Below are 21,575 nucleotides of genomic sequence, written 5' to 3'. Positions count from 1 at the left end.
CTAGAAATAATTCATAAGGATTAAAGTTGTGTGCCTTTCTGAATAGCATGTTAAAATCTCATGCCATTCTGCTCTGTCCCACTCAAAACATAAATGATTTCGTTAATCACTTAGTAGCCATCTGGGTTATCAGATCGACTATCGCAATATAGCAGTGCTGTGCTCAAGTAATCCTTATTTTACCCAAACACCTTTTGAGCCCCAAAACACAAAGTAGTGATGCTGGCAATTGGGATATGCCGAAAAGAAGTTACAAAGTGCTTTCTTTAAATGAAAAGTTTCTCTACTTAAGGAAAGAAAAAAAATTATATGCTGAGGTTGCTACGATTTATGATTAGGGATGAATTATCTGTGAAATGGTGAAAAATTCATGCTAGTTTTGCTATCACATCTCAAACTGCAAAAATTATGCATGAAAGTGTTCAGTTAGGATCAAAGAGGATTGAAAGTGTTTAGTTAGGATTGAATATCTTGTAAACCTGTACAAGATACTTTGAGAGCAAGAGACCAAATGCATGTTCTGACTGTTCTATTTTATAAGGCATTAATTCCTACCATACATAATTTTATCCTAGGTATGTATGTATGTGCATGCTAAGTTCCTTCAGTTATGTCCAATTCTTTGTGACCCCATGGACTGTAACCCACTAGGCTCCTCTGTCTATGGGATTCTCCAGGCAAGAATACTAGAGTGGGTTGTCAGGTCCTCCTCCAGGGGTTCTTCCTGACCCAGGGATCAAACCTGTGTCTCTTTTGTCTCCTGCATTGGCAGGCAAGTTCTTTACCACTAGCGCCACCAGGGGAGCTCCATAAATGTATAGGAAAAAACATACACAGGCTTTGGTACTATCTGAAGTTTCAGGTGTCCACTGTGGGTACTGGAATGTATCCCCTGTGGTTAAGGGGGAAGTGTGTGTGTGTGTGTGTGTGTGTGTCGCTCAGTTGTGTCTGACTCTTTGCAACCCTATGGACTGTAGCCAACCAGGCTTTACTATCTGGAATTCTCCAGGCATGAATACTGGAGTGGGTAGCCATTCCCTTCCGCAGGGGATCTTCCCGACCCAGGGATCAAACCTGGGTCTCCTGCATTGCACGCAGATTCTTTACTGTCTAAGCCATCAGGGTGGACAAGGGGGAAACTACTATCTTTTAAATCTTCTTCCTAACTCCAGTGCATAAAAGTTGCAACCACCTAAACTCAAAGTTAGGAGAAAAAGCTTAAGAGTCAAGAAATACTTAACAAGGCCAGCAGGATGGCATCTTAAACTCAAGCAAGATGGCCTAGTGTATTATACTCAAAAATTCACTCAGGGTAAAACAAATTCTAAGACCAGGTTTCCCTGGTGGCTCAGCAGTAAAAAATCTACCTGCCAACGTAGGAGACACAGGTTTGATCCCTGATCTGCAAAGATCCCACACGCAGCACAGCAAATAAAACATTGTGCCACAAGTATTGAGTCTGTGGTCTGGAGACCGCGAGCCGCAATTACTGAAGCCCAAGTGCCCTAGAGCCCGTGCTCCACAATGAGAGAAGCCACCGCAATGAGAAGCCTGCACACCGCAGCTAGACAGTAGATGCTGCTCGCCACAATTAGAGGAAGCCCGTGCACAGTGACAAAGATGCAGCACAGCCAAAAATAAAAATAAAATTATCTTTTAAAAAATTCTTTAACAGCAAGTCATTTAAATAAAAACCAAATAAACCGGGATTCACAAACTGGGAGAAGCCTCTTTGTTTACCCATCAACAACATAAACATTAAGAATATCAATAATAAACAAAGTTTTCAAAAAGTGTTCCTCTATCTCAAGGAGGGCGGCGGCGGGCAGCTGGCAGCGGGTGGCAGGCGGGCAGTTCCTCTATCTCCATTATGAAAGCCTCTGTTACCTGCCTTAAGCTGTTCTATGAAACTAATCTATGATCTGACAGCCAAATTTGATCTGTTACTTTCTGTTTTTCCCAAGTTTTGGAAAAGTTTATATTGATAGAAAATTTCAAAAAGGAATACAATAAACAGAATCGTCACTAAAATTTATCAACTGTGGACATTTGTTTTCTCCCTCATCCTCTCTATGTTTATACAACCCCAAAACAATGTGGGGTGACCTACAGACATCACAACTCTGCAGATTCCTGTATTTCAGCAGGTATCTCCAAAGAACAAGAGCACACTATCTAACCCATCCTCTCTCATGACTCAGTAACATCCTTTACAGCTTTTCTGCCCTAAATTTAAGATCCAAACAGGGATCATGTGGTGCATGAATGTCACACCTGAACTCCTTTTATCTAAACCAGTTCTGCTGCCTCTTTCCTTTTGGGCTTTCATGTGAACTGCATTTAAAAATATATGTATATTTCAGCCAGTTATTTTACAAAATGCAATATTTTGAGTCCATGTGAACATCTTACTCTCCTAGCACACAGTATATAGACGTTTCATTAGCTGATAATTATACCAAACTATGTATTATATATACTGCAACATGTAGTTGCAACATGCAACTACAAAGTTATATACTTATATATACTATAAAACAACATATACTACATGCAACTACAAAACTATATACTATATATACTACAAAACTATATATACCACATGCAGCTGCTTAAATATATGTAATCAAAATAAACTTGTCATTGGCTATAATAAGGAAACAAAAGCATACCTTGTACTGTGTCTTTCACTGGGAGTGAAGGCTGCTGAAGGGTAGGGTGAGAATTCTCCTAAAAGATGAGAAAATCCAATAAGAAAACTTCAATAGGTACTCATTTAAAAGAACAGGAATTCCACAAAAAAACCCTTTGATCCTTGCAATTTCACTTGTAGCAATCTGTAACAGAAACAGCTGTAAAATGGACAAAAATAGGGTCTGGGAATATACACAACAAACTGCCATCAGTGACTACTTCTGAAGAATGGATGGTGAAGAAGTACTAACATCTAACTTTATATAATTTCTATTTTTTCAAAAATTGCATTTATTTTGTATTTTGGCCGCACGGCAGATGGGATCTTACCCATCTGATCAGGGGTTGAATTTTCAACCCCTGTGGTAGAAGTTCGGGCCTGAAAAACTGGACCACCAGGGAATTCCCTAGTTTCAATTTTTAAACAACGTTTCTGTATAACTTTTATAACTAAAATATAAGGGAAACCCCATACAATTAGAGGATGGCTATACTCTGAGGAACGTGTCCATATAAAACTGCTATCTGGGGACTTCTCTGGCGGTCCAGTGGTTAAGACAACTCCTCACCTCCACTGCAGGGGGCTTGGGCTCCAGCCCTGGTCAGGGAATTAACTAAGATCCCGCATGCCATGTGGTGTAGCCAAAAAAACAACAAAAAAAAATTCTTGCTATTTATTTGCTATTACAGTAGAGAATTCAAGTGCCCAAGATCAGATGGCATCTAAACGAGAGAATTGTTTTTAAAGATTTTCTTGCTTTTTTCCAAGTATGCCACTGTAATCACTGAAGAATGAAAGTCATAGAGGAGCAAAAACTTAACAAATGATACCCTTTAACCAAAATCAAATCCTGATCACACTAACCTGGTCTTAAAGAAATACACTTTCTAGGCCAATCTGAAAAATTTTCAGAAAGGAGACCTATCATACAGAATCTACTGACAGAGGTGTTCTGACACTTTGGACTTCACACTCTCCAAACAAAATCTAAGATTTGAATCTTATTTACTTATATGTATTAAGGTATACTAAAAAAGTGAACAGGCTTCCTTGGTGGTAAAAAACCCGCCTGCCAAATGCAGGAGACGCAGGTTTTTAATCCCTGGGTCTGGAAGATCCCTTGAAGGAAAAAGTGGCAACCCACTCCAGTATTCTTGCCTGGGAAAATTCCATGGACAGAGAAGCATGGCGGGCTATAGACCATGGCATCACAATAGAGTCAGACATGAATTTTTAGCGCCTAAACAACAACAAAGTGAACACCATTAACTCTTAAAAAGAAACCCCACCTCCTATTCTAAAGCGCAGCTATAAATTTCCAGAAACAAACCACTATTGTAATGACTAATGCTTGAAAGCTAGTTCTCCTAGAATTCTAACTCTTCTCATAATTCATACAGTTCAAAAGTTTCAATGCATTCTTTGTCTCTCTCCTCTTAGACGTTAATTCTATTTAGTAAATAGACTCCAGCTGGATTTCTTTTTTTTTTTTGTAACCAACAAGTCCTAAATCTACTGACACAGAAAAATAATTACCACCTGGCTTTATATGTTTTGTTTTTTTAACTTGTTATTGAAGTAACACATATTCACTGAAAAGTACTTTCTGATACACAAAGTCCTAATATGATCGCACACTACTTTTTCAATGGCCTCTTTTCTTATGTTAGTTATTATTTCATGAGTTTTCTTAACTACATTGAAGATTTTTAATTAACTTATCCCTAACTTTTACTAGTGTCTTTTTTCTCCCTTTAATATTACTTGTCACACTTTTGAGAAAAATGATTAATCTTTAACAAATTTATATGTCTTTGCTCCTTAGACCACAGTTGTGGACCACACATTCATAAAAATACCTAATTTTAGTCCTGTATCTACTAACATTCATTTCTTAAAAGTGAAGATACTGCTTTTCATTCTTATTTATTGCATCAATTCATGCCAAAAGGAACAACTCTGGCATAGCACCACTTTCTATCTCCTGGAAATGACTTACATTTTTGGTAGCTCTCTTGGTAACTTTGGGAATTTCAATTTGTCGCAGATTTTGTGAAACCTCTGTGATGCTTTTATGTCTGATTGCATTTCTCCTTTTAAAAATAGAAAGAAACAGTCAATATACACTCAATACAGGTGACAGATTAGAATGGAACTAGAGTTTAAAATAAAACATTTAAATAAAAGTCAATTATCTTAAGGTTGGCCTGAACTTAGAGCAAAACAAGTCAACCCCAGAATTTCTAAAAGTAACAACTACAAATTTAAGTAGTTAAGAACAGTGAATAGCATCATGGAAAATAAAAAGCTAAAACCCTAAGCTTATCTCATGGAAGGCTCCTAGTTCTTGAAGACCTCTTATGGACAGTCAAGACTATGGCTACACAATACATATTACACTGTATGTTCCCAAGGTAATACAAAGAGCGTCAGATGCTCCTTGTTAAGAATGCTTAATAATTGGCTTCTGTGATTCAGACATAAAGGCAACTATTAATTCAATAAATTAGAGACAAAGACAAACTGGACTATGGGCTTAAGCGTGCCCTATGCCAGGACAGTAACAGTGCAAGAAAATTCCTTTAAATCCTTGCACCCCTACCTTCTCTTCTTAGCTGATCTGGTACGAAGCTCCTCCAGTTGGTCAGATTCAGTGCTGCCAGACACTGACCTATGAGCGTTTGACGTAAGAGGCACAGAAAGGGGTGATTTGCTTTCCTGGGTCATGGAGTCATCGCTGAAAAAATCTGCAGGAAGGACACCAGCCAGCTTCTGAGGAATCACAAATCCTAGGCTGTCGTAAAGACTTCCCAGTATCTTTGGGATTGAGTCAATATACCTGTGGAAGAGGTTGGTTAAATGTGAAATAGTCAGTCACCATTCCACCATCTCGAATCCCTCCCTCACCTAGGATGAGAAACAGTCCTTAGAATCCTACAGCTCTGAGACAATACCTATACAGTACTTGGTAAAGTAATGAAAAATTTAAATTAGTCATCAAACTTACAATTCCAAAATTTCTTCCAGAAACTGTGCTAGGTATGCTGAATCTTCAGTTAAACACACCATGCGCAGCAAATCTGTCAGCTGAAGATTTCAGAAAATTACCACATGGCCTCAGCAGGGAAGCTGAAACAATCCGTATACAGCATGTCCCAGGGGCAATAAGCAGTATACTTGCCTCATCCACTACTTGCTCCAGATCCTCTACACGTTCATGTACTGAAGGGCACTGCAGACACAGCTCCAAACGAAGGAACACCTGAAGCTGGCACCTTGAGAGACAAAAACACCCGGTCTTATCTACTTCGAGTGTCACCTAACTAAAATGAAAACTCCTTCCTTGTGTAGAGATTTGTTTATAGAAGAAACAACCAAAAAAAGGAACCATGGCTTTCTAAACAGCGATAGGGTTATTAGATAAATAGGTGGTGCAGACTGCACACGGTGGTGGTGGTCTAGTCGCTCAGTCGTGTCCGACTCTTTGCGACCCAATGGATCGCAGCCCTCCAGGCTCCTCTGTTCATGAGACTCTCCGGGCAAGAATACTGGAGTGGGTTGCCATTTCCTTCTCCAAGACAGCACATGAGAACATTATAAAGAATCAGCCACAAAAGTCTCTTCAAGCAATAGGCAATCTATTTTAAACTGATACTTTTATAGCTATAGAAAAAAAAGGAATAATGCTATTTGCAGCAACATGAATGGACTGAGAGATTATCACACTAAGTGAAGTCAGGAAGAGAAAAACAAATATCCCATGATCACTCATATATGTAGAAACTGAAATATGACACAAAATGAACTTACCTATGAAAAAGACTCACAAGTATAAAAAACTTACGGTTACCAAAGGAGAAAGGAGGTGGGGAAGGGATAATTTGAGAGTTTGGGATTAGCAGATACAAACTATTATGTATAAAATAGATAAACAATTATGTGGTAGTGTGTAGCACAGGGAACTATATTCAATATCCTATAATACAAAATAATTTTTTAAAAATTTTAAAAATATTAAAATCAATACAAGCAAATCTTGAGAGCTGTTTTTGGAGTAATTGTTTAAAAGAAAAGATAGTTAATTACTCTCTGACTTTGCCTTCTTTATCCAGTTTTCCTAGGTTCTGTCGAAGACTTTTGCTAGTTTTCAAGAAGTTATTTCTTACTTGATACAGGCAGTTCATCTGAAAATATAAAATTATTACATAGGAGAATATTAGTATTAATGCTTATCATTATTTCTAATTTTCACACAATTTTCTAATGCCCTAAGAAGGGAAGTACATCTTCTTTCTTTCATTTGAGTGAAAAATAGTATACTATTCTTCTTCTATATATCTTAAAAGAACATTTTAAAAAAATGTTGAAAGCATTTGAGAGCAAGTGGGCGTGGACACAGCAAGTCTGCAGGTTTGAACTTCCATAAAAGGAAGATTTCATTAAGTAGTGACTGAGAAGTCTAAGCAAAATACATCAACATTTTAAAGAAATGTTCCAGGTGACTCTAAAGTGCAGTCAGGGTTAAGAGCTACTGGTTTAATTCATGCAGCTAACATGCAGCTCAGATGAGGACACAGCTTCCATTTGAAGAGAAGTACATGTAATTATTCCTAATTGGCCCCTTCCCTTGATTTTCGCCTTCCCAGTGGACCACGTCCACCTTCCAAGACCTAGAACTGACTGGGCTCACCCTTCTCCCTCATCATTTCTGAAATGTACACTGCATAAGAGACATTTTCCAAGACACATGACCCAGACCCAACAACAAGTAACCAACATTGTTATGACAAATGACAACCTCCAGACTGGCTTCTTCTAATCCCTGGGTTCCCTTGGACTTTAGGAACGCTTTAATGTTGGAGATGGTGTTTCGAGCACATGAACACAGCGTGGTGTCTCCTGTGGCCACAGTCTTTTGGTAATTTTCGTGTATGTGAGATAGCAGCTCTTCCTCAGTTTTAAAATCTGTGGGGGGAGAAAAGTCAAACTGATCACCAGACCCAATGGAAGGTATTGTATTTTATTTAAGCCAGTAGTTGTCAACTGGGAGGTTTTGCTGCTCAGAGAACATCTGGTTCTGTCTGGGCTGCTTGTGACTGGTGGGGAGAGTAAGGATACCACTGGCATCTCACGGGTGGAGACCAGGGATGCTGCTAAACATCTTATGGTTCACAGAGGATTATCCGGTCCAAAATGTCAAAAATGCAGAGGCTGAAGTAGTGCAGAGATAGTGATTAATTTTAAGGGTTTGCACATCAAGTGTACATGTTATAAATTTAAGGGTAACCAGTAACAGAGAAGAAATAAACTATACTACCTCCAAACCCATTGAAGATTACCCTTGTCCCGCTGAATTGTTGGGGCACTGTTGTGCTAGTCTATTTATGGAAAAAAGATCTAGTTCAGAAATTATGCTAATACCACATTGCCTTGCATTACTGTTAATTTGCTTTCCCATCTGCATTCCAGTATACCATACTAGCTCACCAAGGATGTTCTATCTCACTCAAACTGACCATCATTTATGATCCAGTGTTTCACAGGGGAAAAAATTGTTTAAAGAAGCAGAAAACTTTTATCCCAGAATTTCCAAAAGAACTCAGAGGTGACATCATGCAATTATTGCCCAAAGTTCTTCTCCTTAAGTTTCAAAGACCCCATAGTCCAACTCTAGATTATTCACAAAACTTTTCCCTTTATCTTTATTCACAAATATATAAAACTTATTTAACCACTGTCCTATGGACAGGCCACAGACCTCCTTGGTGACTTTGCTTATACTAATCCTTCATCGGGCACACACTTCTTTTTATCTTTCTGCCTTCTAATCTCTGCCTATTCTTCAAAGTCTAACCTGGGCTCCACTGGCTTTTTAAAAACTTTCTCAACCTGTTCTTCCCTACAATGACCTTCCCTTTTCTCAACTCCTAGTATGTCTTTACTTCTAAAATGAACAAGTATTTTCAGTTGCAGACTCTTGGTTCTCATATCCATTTTACGTATTCATTGTGTAGAGAGATATGTGCATGTATACACACACACATATGTATGTATTCATTATTATTCTTTGTAACTAGATCATAAATCTAAGGAGAGGAAATTATTTACTCTACTCCCCATAACACACTTGTGGACATGTAGCAGATATTTAATAAATGTTCATTAAGTGAAGGATATGATACAGCTTAAAAATATGAGCGTATAAAAGAGTAAACATAAATTTAGGTATCAAAATCCAATGGAATTTAGGAATACCTTTAGGTTTAGAACTTCTCAGTGTTCTTCCTCTGTTTTCCAATCTATCTGCTGTTCTCCCATTGGCTGTCTTTTGGATCCCTTTCTCCCCAGCTGTGTCTGGACTGCCATCTGGATGTAACTTCTGAGCCTTTACATTCAGTCTTGCAACATTCAGCATCTTTAAGGAACGGCACATAGTATTCATCTTCTTCCTCACTGGAGTGCGAGGGACACCTCCTACCAAAACACCACCATGGGAAGAAAAGTAAAATAACATTTACTTCCGTGGGATCAAGAACTACTTTAATTCAGATTAAATATTCTGCGAAAGAACACTGAGATGAAGTATATCCCTTCAGAATGATCTGAATTGGGTAATTCTTGCTACAATACAGGGTGGAAAGCAGTCTTTTAACTGAAGTTTAGGAGCTAAATATCTCAACGTACTTGGATGACTTTTACATCTAATGCCAAACAGACAACAGACAAAATGCCAAACAGACTCATTTTGGTGTTACCCAATAGTCACAGAGTTGCAATGAAACTCTTTTGAAAGGCAATCCGGCAGACTACACCCAGAGCTCCCTTTTCCTCACTTTTTGATACAGTAACTTGTTCATGGAAATTTATGCCAAGGAAATCACTCAGAGGATAAATCACATGCCTGATATACACTATAGTATTTACAATGGTAAAACCTGAAAACTATCTACATGTCCGGCCAACATAAGGAATTTGCCAATTTTTTAAGCAATTAGGTAGAACAGTAACTAAAAAAACCAAAAGAACAGATGAGCAAGTATCTATAAGCAGCACACAAAGTTGCATTTAAATTTCTATTATAACTAAAACCAAAAATGGTTTACTCATTAAGAAGGTAGGATTGTGGGTGACTTTTAAAATCACTGTTGTACTAACGTAATTATTTTCAGATGTGAAATAGAAGAACTTGAACTTTATTCAGTTACCATTTCAACTTCATTTTCGGGAATACCAATCTTTTAAAACATACAGTGTTGGGATCTGCCTGGTGGTCCAGTGGCTAAGACTCAGCACTCTCAACTCAGGGGGCCCGGGTTCCACCCCTGGTCAGGGAATTAGATCTCAAATGCCATAACTAAGACCCAGCTCGGACAAATAAATAATGTTCACAACATACAGTGTCAAAAAAGACTGTAAGAAACAGCCTATCTACTTGCTTACGTTTCTTTTTGCTGTCTTCCTGATTGGATACACTGTATTCTTCACGAGACTTTCTCTGGTAGAGCTCAGAGAGGCCGCGTGTCAAGTCACTCTCAGTTTTGGAAGGCTCTTCCTTAGGAGATGAAGCAGCCTGTAGTAACCTGTGAGTAAGTCCAAGATGTCAAGCATAAAGGTGACATTCTGATTTTCCAAAATGCTTTAAAAACAAAGCAACAACAATATTCATTAACCTTTTAAAAGCTACTCAAAAGAGGTCCCCACAAGGGAAAATGTCCCTCTTATCATTTATGATTTGAGTAAATTCAGGGACAAAAGTTATCTGTTCACAAAACCATTAATGTATTTGGGCATGTATTTGGCCATCCAGTATTGACTTTATATATATATATATATATACACACACACGATTTATTTATCATTTATTTTTGGCTGTGCTGGGTCTTCGTTGTTGCGTGGGTTCTTTTCTACTTGTGGTACGCGGGCTTCTCGTTGCGGTGGCTTCTCGCTGTGAAGCACAGGCTCTAGGCGCCTGGGCTTTCAGTGGTTGCGGCACACAGGCTTAGCTCTCCATGGCATATGGGATCTTCCCCAAACAGGGGTCGAACCCATGTTTCCTTTACCACTGAGTCACCTGGGAAGCCCCAATATTGACTTTTATTAATAAGAGTCTTCATATCCTAGGGTTCATGTCTAATTATGGCAACTATTTCACTCACTTCTGGGCTTCCAGTCTTTACCCAGTGTCCATACATTAAAGTACACAATGATGTAATACCATGTAGTGAGTATCAGAGTAACTTTTGAATAAGTCTTTCACACTCTAGTAAACTAATTTGGGATTGATGAGCAGGGAAGGAAGTAGAGCAGGGGAGATTAGCTATTAACTGTTTTACCACCAAGAGCTAAATTACAGTCACTAACTAAAAAATGAAAATAGCACAACTTTCAAAACGTATAATTTCTATTTTATTATCTTCCATTATCTAATATCATCTGATTTAAAAGTAGGACAAAGTTATGGTGACATTAGTTGAATTAGTTCATACAAAGAGCAGGTCTGAAAAAGCCTAATTCTCCCTAAGTGCGTTGGTATGTCCTTAATAGTGAGAAAGGTTTGCTTTTTTTCTCCTTATTAATTTACCAGAGCTTCAGATTATTTTTTAAATGAAGATCAATCATGACAGAGAAAGCCTAACCCAATTTCTTCCCATTCCTTTCTCGCAGAGGTACCCAAGTCTATCACTAGGTTTTTATTTATTTTCATTATTGCTTTTTTAATTTATTGTGTGCTCTCAACTTCGTGTCTCATCTAATTAGTTTTTACCTCTTCTTCAGAAGATGCTTTAAGTCTGTAAATTTTCCTTTATGTATAAATTTAGCTGCATCACACCAGTTTGCTATTTTTCTTTTTTACTGAGATTTAATACTAAATATTTTGACATCTATGAGAGCATTTTATATTTGTAATTAACCTTCTCTAAATCTATGAGAGCATTTTATATTTGTAATTAACCTTCTCTAAATTTTTAATTCTGGTAAAATACATGACATAAACTTATCATCTTCATCACTTTTAATCACCGCCTAGATCAGTGGTATTAAGGATATTCCTAATGTGCTACCATCAACTCCATCCAGCTCCAAAATTCACCTTGTAAAACTGAAACGCTGTACCCTGTAAACAACATTCTCCATCTGTAACTAATTTTTAAAATTACTGGACTATACTCAGGCAATGTGGCTTTGTTAAAAAGAACAACGAACGCATATATGCAGACAACTGAGAGCTGATTGCGATTATCAAAACCCAGGGAAATAAATAAGTTTTACCAGAATGACTCCATCAAACTTGAACTGGCTCCACTGAGGTTAGAGCAAGGAAACCACTTCTCCACAACAGCCGAAGTCCAGGGAACACTGAGGCCAAGCTCCTGCTGGGCCCATTCTGGGACAGGTAAGGCTATAGAAACAAGCAGAGATGGAACAGAAGAGGCATTAGAAGAAAGCAGAGACTCCCAAGCGCTTGCTCCTCCTCTCAACTGACTGCATTTTTCCAGAGGAATTCCAAAGCAGCAGCATTAATGATGTTCCTTCAACTGCATGACCAACTCCAACAGGCCTTTGTTGTCTATGAACAATGTGCAAACACAGGCTTCCTCACTGTTCCTCAAACACACTGGACACGCCAGCCTCAGCACTGACTTTTGCCGCTATTCCCTCCTTCAACCTTTGCTCAGATATCACTTTTTCAACAAGGCCTGTTTAAAACTGTAACTCTCCCATCCCTGGACTCCCCATTCCTCTTCCTCTGCTTTATTACTACAGCACTTAACTCTTCCAAGCACACTACATAATCTCCTTACTGAGTTTACTGCCGTGTACCTCTGACTGGGTAAGCTTCATGAGAACAGAGACCTTTATTTTGTGCTCAGATATTCTCCTGGCACCTGGAACAGACCCTGACTTACAACAGGCCCTCAGTAAACATCTGCTGAGTGAATATGAATGGAAGAAATATCAAACTGGTTCTATTCATATCTATTTGGCATAAATAAAGTTTGTATCTTATTAGTAACAATGCAATGAAGTAGAAGGTAGACAGAACCCTAAGATTTACATGCACTTTATTAAACACATGAAAAACTAGGTTTCCTCTTATACTTTCAAACAAGTTTCAGAGCCGTTGGCCTCCTCAGAAGTGCTTCAGGATTTCTATAAATAATGAGTTAAAACTGCCAGAAATACTTTAGCTGACTTTTACCTGTTCTATAACGGATACTAAGTTCTACTAAAAGCATACTGAATAAAAGCTTGCGATGCTAGAAACGATGGTGACCCACTGGCCTGGAGTAGGGTAGCTACTGGTTCAGAAGCTTACCTGAGGCAGCAGGAACTTCAAGAGAACTGTCAATCTGTTTCAGTACACCATCCACAACCTCAGAAAAAAGGGAAGCTGAATCCTGGGGGCCCTCTGCCACAACCATCTGGAGAAGATGTCTTTGAGATTCAGTCTCCCGGGTGCGGAACAAGGTGAGAATGGTAGCACTGACGGAGAAGGGAGAAATAACTCCAGTGATGGGGGGCCAGCCTTCGCCAGGGTCCACACTGGCAACCTACATGAGAAGTTCTAATTAGCTGAGAATACTGTTGACGTGTGTCTAAAGAAGCATGTGGTTTAGTAAAAGGATGACAGTGTCATCCAGTAATTAACATAAAGGAGAAAACTGAAAGGGGCTTGGGGGATACTGGTGCTGGAGCTGAATTTACTGATCCTATAATCCCAATCCCTCAATTTACAGACAAAAATCTAAGTTACCAGGAGTATTTACTAAGCACTTACTATGTACTTACTGCAACTCACAGACTCCTCATAACCACTGAAGTAAAAAGGATTATTGGGACTTCCCTGGTAGTCTAGTGGTTAAGGCTCCAAGCCTCTACTGGAGGTGGTCTGGGTTCCATCCCAGGTGGGGAATTAAGATCCCACAAGCTACACAGTGTGGTCAAAAAAAAAAACTTATCTCCATTTCATATAGGAGGAATTGAGGTTGAAGAATAAGCAACCTGCTTAAGGTCACCCAGTTACTAAGAGGCAGAAGCCAAGCGTGTTTGAATTAAAAATTCATGTTCTTAACCAGGAGTCAGTGCTATCACTTGAGGGGATTTATTCAGATCATATGCTGGGCAGCCAAGCAGAGACCTAATCCAGGTGCCTGACTCTCTGACTCCAGTGCTCTGTCGGAGCACACAACTCTTAGAACACCACCTGTCCAAATGACTATCCAGCTTTTCTCTGGAATTTTTCACAATGGAATCCAGAAGATAGAAACCTTCTGAGCTTACAAAGGCAAAAGATGAAGTAAAGTAAGGAATTTGCTAGAGTTTAAAAATTCCATCACCTTTCTATCAAATCTGGGTATACATGAATTCCTCTTCAGAAGACATTAATAAGTTTGTATAACTACTGGACACTATTACATCTAATTTTACAATGTAGAGTTTTTTAAAATATGAATTTATTATGTAAATACATAATACAATGTGTTAAAAACAATGAGAAACCACCTATCATTTCACTTCCCTAATGTAATTATTCCATCTGGCCCACCACCTTTTCCCTATATGAATATAATTTAGTTTAACTGGATTCAAGGTTACATGCAGTTCTATATGTTGTTTCTTTAATAATAAGCACTGTCATGGCTCTATATTACTTGCAAAAACAGCATTTGTTTCATTGAGACTGTATTACGTGGGGGGCTCCCATTTTATAAATTCACTTACTTCACTCTACCCGTGTTATTAGACCAGAATAACTTACCACCTGGAAGATACCTACCAGATGTAACTCTTCAGCAGCCAGCCTGTTTATCAGCTGCTGAAATAACATCCTCTGAGTTGATCTGTCCCCATTTGGACTTTGTAGCATCCAGCTATCGGTGCCTAAAGTGCCACTTGCTGGGAGGGACCACTGGGTCACTGTGCCTTTTAGAAAAATTCTGACTGGTTTCTGAAAATGTCTCTGATGCATGGCCAAGGGCTCTAGGGTGACTGTCCATGTTTCCTGAAGCTCTTTGCCTGTGAGGAATAAAGGATATTGAAATTCTAACAAAACAAGTAGTTCCTAAAAAGAGATTTAAGGTTAAAAAGAAAAAAGTTACACTGCCAGCTGAGGTACCAGCATTATCACTTTCACACTTCAACCCCCACTCTACCGTCAACAGGCTATCACAGCAAATTCTATAAGGAAAAGCTGTATGTGACAGGAATTATAAGGGTGTGATTGATGTCAGAACTCAATAATTATGACTCAGAAATAAGTATTCAAGCAATACACACACATGAAATCTGCTTTTTAAATCCATAAAATACAGCACATCCTATCTTATGAGGTTAAATTCTAAAGACCATGTAAGACAAACCTGTTTAAATAACACTCTTGAAATTTCCTTAAATTGCCCATCATGTAAAATACAGTTTATGTATATCTCTATATAATATTGCTTGAATATATAATGATTCAGAAATTAAGATTCACTATATAGCAAATCATATGATAAAGCAAATTTATGAAGATTCCAGTATGCTGGCTCTTTATGGTAATAAACATCATTTTCTATTTGAGTTGACTAATTTGTTATGTCTTCTTAGCCAATCATTGATTTTCTAGGGTCTTCAATTTATTGATCTCATCTACAAGACAGTGAAATCTTAGCACCCATTAGCTTGGGCACCTGACAACTCTGCAAAAAGCTGAAAAACTCTTTAAAATCACTGTTGTCAATTTTGCATGGGCTTACAGCGTACCAGACTTCAGTCCTTTCCTGTGGTATCTCTGATTTGGCTTAGACATCTTTTAATTACAAGCATTAACAGAAGGCCTAGGCCACTAGAAATTCTAAAGAATTCATAGGCCTGCGTTGATTGAAGACATGAATGACACCCAGACCAACCACTCCATCCCCACGCTACCCCTGCCTCAAATAGTATTTGCTTACCTTCGACAGGGAAAAATAACGTTCCTTCCATCCGTGGAAATGAGGCTTCATACTCAGGAGAATTATAAAGCAAACAGTTTAAAGTGGAATCAGTTGGCAGAGTTGAAATCCATGGAGAGAGGTGAGGTTCCTTTGACAGCTTTCTTTCACCACTGAGCAGGGTTCCCCCAGCTTTGGTAAAATCCTGGCTGAAACTTTCAAATGGCAAGACGGTGCCTCCCATATGGTAGAGGAGTTCACATACTGTCCAGTAGCCAAGGTGGTCTGGGGATTCCCACAGCTAAAATAAAAATCACAAAGAATGCTGGGTTATTGCAAACTAGGTATTCATTGTGGTGTTGGAGAAGACTCTTGAGAGTCCCTTGGACAGCAAGGAGATCAAACCAATTTCCTAAAGGAAATCAGCCCTGAATATTCATTGGAAGGACTGATGCTGCAGCGGAAACTCCAATACTTTGGTCATCTGATGGAAAGAGCCAACTCATTGGAAAAACAAACCCTGATTCCGGGGAAGATTGGAGGAAGGAGGAGAAGGGGGCAACAGAGGATGAGATGGTTGGATGGCATCACCAACTCAATGGATGTGAGTTTGAGCAAACTGGGAGATGGTGGACAGAGAAGCCTGGCGTGCTGCAGTCCATGGGGCCACAAAGACTCAGACATGACTGAGCGACTGAACAACAAAAGGCATTCACAAAAGTAAGGGAGATCAGGAGAAAGTAGACACGTACATTAAAGAATCAAATTATGTAATTCATGTATCAGTGGAACAAAACATAAATAATGGCCAGCATCCCATTACCAGGGCTTCCTTCATGGTTCAAATGGTAAAGAATCTGCCTGCAATGCAGGAGACCCAAGTTTGCTCCCTGGGTCGGGAAGATCCCCTGGAGAAAGAAATGGCAACCCACTCCAGTATTTTTGGCTGGAGAATCCCATGGACAGAGGAGTCTGGCAGGCTATAGTCCATGGGAGTTGCAAAGAGTTGGACACATTTGAGCGACTAACACACACTTCCCATTACTACACAGCCCAGGAATAACTGCTGTATAATAGGCCTTTAAGAAAGCACCCCAGAGAAAGAAGGCAATGGCAACCCACTCCAGTACTCTTGCCTGGAAAGACTGCAACTCGTGTTGCAACGGACTCATGTCCTAAGAGTCGGACACAACTGAGCGACTTCACTTTCACTTTTCACTTTCATGCATTGGAGAAGGAAATGGCAACCCACTCCAGTGTTCTTGCCTGGAGAATTCCAGGGACGGGGGAGCCTGGTGGGCTGCCGTCTATGGGGTCGCACATAGTCAGACATGACTGAAGTGACTTAGCAGCAGCAAGAAAGCACCCATACAGTGAAAACAGCACTTCAGTTCTATCTTCTGTTAAGGAATAGAAGTGATGCAAATCACTAGGGACAAATCATAAAATGTTAGAAGGAATACAGAACCATTGCACATTAATAAAAGAGAACAATCATGTCCTCCACCACACAACCACAGCCGAGTGTCACCAGTGAGGCAGGAGCATCTCCCTTAGAGGGTTACCACCCACAGGTCTTCCCAGTTCTATCTTCAGTGTTTTCACTTAAGTCTGGGACTCTGACTGTAGCCTACAGAGTCTGTACTCTGCCTCCAATCTTTCCTCCTTTGATTTAAGAAGTATTCTAAAAACTACATACTGAATCATGCTACTTCTGTGAAAACTCATATGGGCTTCCCATTGCCCTACAGTAATGGTGATAGAGCACTTTAAATCCAGCTCTAAACAACCTTTGCAAAGACACTATCCTTCCCTCACTCGTCTCTACGTCCCAGGCACACTAAACCATTTGCTGTTTCGTGAACATGCCATATTTTTATTTTATAACACGTCCATTTTTTCACTGGTTCTGTTTGCTGTGTCTTCCCCTTCCATTTTCACCAACTGGATGCTCATTATACTTCATTATCTAGCTCAAACCCTGCTGTCCCTGTAAAAGCATTCCTTACTCCATCACCCATAGCTGACTCTTCATCCAACCTTCTTTTAACAAACTTTTATTGAGCCACCACATGTGCCACTGAGACAGGCTGGGACCTGGGACCGTTTATTGGAGTGAGTGCACCTGGACAAACGAATTCAGAGAAACTATGAGGGACTAAAAGGAGCTGTAAGCAGCCAGGGCAACTATGAACAATACAATGCAAAAAGGCCACAAATCAACTGCCATTTCTGAGGTGTTGAGGGCAAAAGCAGGGTACTGAGCATGACCCCGCACACAGCACCACCTGGGGGGTGGGGGGAGGACAGTCCACCCAAGCTATACCTCCACCCAACCCACCCATCTGCTCCCACGGCACCCCATGTAAGAAACCAGATCCCTGCCTGTCTCCTAAGGGCACCTGTTTCTTGTTCTTGCTCCCTCGAGCAGTATGAGTCCCAACAAAACCTAAACTGAATTTCTCATCTGGCCTCTCACCAACTTCTGTTGATTACAGAGCCCAAGGACCCAGGTCGATAACACCATGAATTAGCAAAACAGTCCCTATCTTTGTTGATCTTAAAGCCAAGCGTACGGTGAGTAAAACAGCAATAACATGTGAAATTTAACTCAGAACCCCAACATACCATACAATATTCAGGCACTATGGGGTTTCCCAGGTGGCAAGAATCCGCTGCCTGCCAATGTAAGAGATGCAGGTTCAATCCCTGGGTCAGGAAGATCCCCTGGAGGAAATGGCAACTCACTCAAGTATTCTTGCCTGGAGAATACCATGGACAGAGGAGGCTGGCAGGCTACAGTTCACGGGGTCCCAAAGAGTTAGAAAGAACTTAGCACACACATTGTTACATGAAGGAGCACCTCCCCTAGAATACATTGATGGTGCTGGTTTGCCTACTCCACAGATGAGCTAAAAACTGTAAACCATAAACAGCTATGTGCTTGTGAAAAATTAAAACCAGACAGGCCTTCCAGGTCTCCACACTTTCCATTATATCAAAGTTCAGAGAGCGGCATAAGGGTGCCCAGGTTCACAGCAAGGCAAAGACACTCCAGTCCAAGAACCCAGGACTCTCCTGACAGCGCTCTTAACGTAGGGATCGTGGCCCTGATGGACTTGGACGAACTGATTGAACGGTTTAGGATCAGTAGTTAAAGGGAAAAAACCATGAAAGAAAATAATCAGAGCACAACAGAACACATCACGTATAGTGAAGATAAGCAATGTACTGCAAATGTTTTGCTTTGGTTATGCCTGTCACTTTGGAAAATGCTGCGATAGATTAATCAATTTCTATTTAATGTTACCACCAAGGCAGCCACACCTGTGCTCACTGGCTAAGGGGGAGAGTGGTAAGCTAGTTCAGGTATCATAGATTCTGATTAGGATTTTCTGCCAAAGGGAAACAAAAAATGTGTTGAAATTGTCTCAGCCAGGAAAAAAAATTTTCTTAGCAAATGAAAACTTTCTTAGTAAGTAAAACTTTAAAAAGGAGCTGAGAAGGACATTAGCTTTGTTTAAAAATATATGTACATGGGGCCTTCCCGGGTGGTACAGTGGGTAAGACTCCACACTTTCAGTGCAGGGAGCCTAGGCTTGATCCTTGGTCAGGGAACTAGATCCCACAGGCCACAACTAAGACCATGTGCAGTCAAATAAACAGAGAAATACTAAAAACATACACATATATGTACATGACTTAAAAAAAAACACGACCAGTATATATATAGAATATGGCAATGTTTTTATTTTTATGCATATTATGGACTAAGTAACAGACAAGTCCTAGTGGCAGTTTCAGAGTTAGGGATTTATAAATGTGCACAAGACTATAAGCTCCAAGACAGCAGGGACTACATCTGTCTAGTTCACTAATGACACACCCAGTACTCAGCATATCAGCATATGGTGGTATGGTTTAGTCACTGAGTTGTATCCCACCCTTCTGACCCTGTGGACTGTAGCCTGCCAGGCTCCTGAGTCCAGCATGGTATGTGTTGAGTAAATCAGAAGCATAAGGTTGAAGGGTCTCTCATGCTCCCTTCTAACTGATGTCTTTGCAAGAGTTCTGTGTGCTTGGATTCCCTGAGTCTGTTTCTCCCAGTTCTACTTCCCAGACTGTAAACGCCACAAGGCAGGCCCTGGAATTTCTCTTCTTTCTACTCTCATTGTGAGGGCTCCCCAAGGACAGAACCCAAGCCTCCCTTTTGCCTCTGCAGTATGGCGAAGCAGAGGCTTCTGAACACGAAAAATGAGATCTACACTAGAAAAAAAATTCTAGAAAAGCTTACGATTGTTTGATGGGCTTTTTCTCACAGGAAACAACATAACAAATGTAAGAAGGCTTAGAGAAGATCCATCTCTGCAGGTGATGGGATGTGAAACCTGGAAAAATCTTTAAATAGATACTGTCAACCTATTTATTTTAATATCATTTTGAAAAAAGAAAAAGAATCTTCAAGCCCTTTCTGCTAAGACTTCTTTCTAGCCAACATCTGATATAATACAACTCCAGAATAAAGATTCTCTGATGTGATTTAATATCAATTATCCCAAATCAAGCACTAATGTGTTGTGTACTGTGTCCAACACTTAATTTGCTGCCTTCACAAACACTTTTAGGATTCCATCTTCTCCATCAATGTTTACCATCACCTTAAACACTTCTGCCTTTTCCTTTTCTTTGACAAGCCACTGCTGCCTTATTTGGCATTTGCTACATCTTTTTTGGGCTTTGTATGTAAAAGTAATTCGGAAATTTTAACCCACTATCTCATTCTTTGTGTTAAGTATCTCCTCATTTCCCATTTGCAGCCTTGCACTGCTACCTCAGCGACATGTTTCCAACCGACGCAATCACATCTTTCAACTGGTTAAGCCACTTTCCCAATCAGAACAAAACCTGAATTTATTACCTTGGCCCTACAGGTAGGCTTCTGCTACCTTCTAACTTCCTCTACTCTGGTGTTTGCCCCTTGCCTACTAGATTTCGGCATTCCTTGCTTCTAAAACAAGAGGCTTCTTTTCCACTCAGATCTTTACACTGGAATGTTCTTTGCCAGCAATGTTTTTTCCCAACATCACATTCCTCCTCCTTCACCATTCCATTCTCTGTTCAAAAAGGTCTTCCCTGACTACTAACCTATGTACCACTGCCTCCAGCTTCTACCTCATCTGCCCCACCCTCAGCCTCTTACTCAGCTTTATTCTCTTGAAAGCATAATTTGAAATCCTATCACTTACTTGCTCATCTGTTAACCTTCCCTGTGTAATATTTCTTCCCCCAGAAGGTAAACTCCACTTGGCTGACCACCACCTGCCCAGCAGCTAAAACAATGTAGTGGGTACACAATGTAGTGACTCCTCAAATTAAGTTATTAATTGACAACGTGAAGTGACTGGAAGAAAATGGTGGACATATATACTTATCATAGCACTTAACTACAGCAGGGGGTCCACTGCCTCACCAAAAATTCAAATTAGCCATTTAGGACTGTAAGTAGGTAAGAATTTGTTCATTTGGCCAACAAATACTTCCTGAACACCTCTAACACAGGAGACGGAGAGATAAGTGTGCCTGCCTCTGAGGTTATTTTTAAACTTGATGGAAGGCAGGTGACTGCACACCTGGAACATATAATGGAGAAAGGGTAACTGCCGCAAAAGTGTTTGGAAACTCAGAAGCTGAGACTGAGTAAGCTGCCATGTGGCAAAGGCCCTAAAGAATGAAAAACTGAAAATGTTAGTCGCTCAGTCGTGTCCAACTTTTTGCCACCCCATAGACAGTAGCCCACCAGCCTCCTCTGTCCACCGGATTCTCCAGGCAAGAGTACTGAAGTGGGTTACTATTTCCTTCTCCAGGGAATCTTCCGGACCCAGGGATGGAACCTGGGTCTTCTGCACTGCAAGGAGGTTCTTTATCATTTGAGCCAACGGGGATTTAAACTGGCACAAAAGAGC

At 40.0% G+C, this 21,575-nt stretch overlaps 1 protein-coding gene across 2 annotated transcripts in view; it reads right to left on the bottom strand.

Annotated features, from left to right (window-relative positions):
- The window catches only part of TICRR (TOPBP1 interacting checkpoint and replication regulator), a 41,333-nt gene that overhangs the window by 18,676 nt on the left and 1,082 nt on the right, over window positions 1-21,575 (bottom strand). For both annotated transcript variants that reach the window (XM_065906766.1, XM_065906767.1), the window contains 13 exons: window positions 15,634-15,913; window positions 14,475-14,713; window positions 13,014-13,248; window positions 11,966-12,095; window positions 10,136-10,275; window positions 8,951-9,169; window positions 7,494-7,660; window positions 6,782-6,879; window positions 5,877-5,970; window positions 5,703-5,782; window positions 5,298-5,534; window positions 4,695-4,788; window positions 2,673-2,730 (listed from right to left, as the gene is read on the bottom strand). In XM_065906766.1, coding sequence (XP_065762838.1) covers window positions 2,673-2,730; window positions 4,695-4,788; window positions 5,298-5,534; window positions 5,703-5,782; window positions 5,877-5,970; window positions 6,782-6,879; window positions 7,494-7,660; window positions 8,951-9,169; window positions 10,136-10,275; window positions 11,966-12,095; window positions 13,014-13,248; window positions 14,475-14,713; window positions 15,634-15,913 — 2,071 coding nt within the window. The remainder of the gene's footprint in view (window positions 1-2,672; window positions 2,731-4,694; window positions 4,789-5,297; window positions 5,535-5,702; window positions 5,783-5,876; window positions 5,971-6,781; window positions 6,880-7,493; window positions 7,661-8,950; window positions 9,170-10,135; window positions 10,276-11,965; window positions 12,096-13,013; window positions 13,249-14,474; window positions 14,714-15,633; window positions 15,914-21,575) is intronic.

Source organism: Muntiacus reevesi, chromosome 15 (genome assembly GCF_963930625.1).
Source record: "Muntiacus reevesi chromosome 15, mMunRee1.1, whole genome shotgun sequence".
Classification (NCBI taxonomy): domain Eukaryota; kingdom Metazoa; phylum Chordata; class Mammalia; order Artiodactyla; family Cervidae; genus Muntiacus; species Muntiacus reevesi.
The sequence above is the reverse complement of the archived record's forward strand: the minus strand, read 5'-3'. Positions and strand labels throughout refer to the sequence as shown.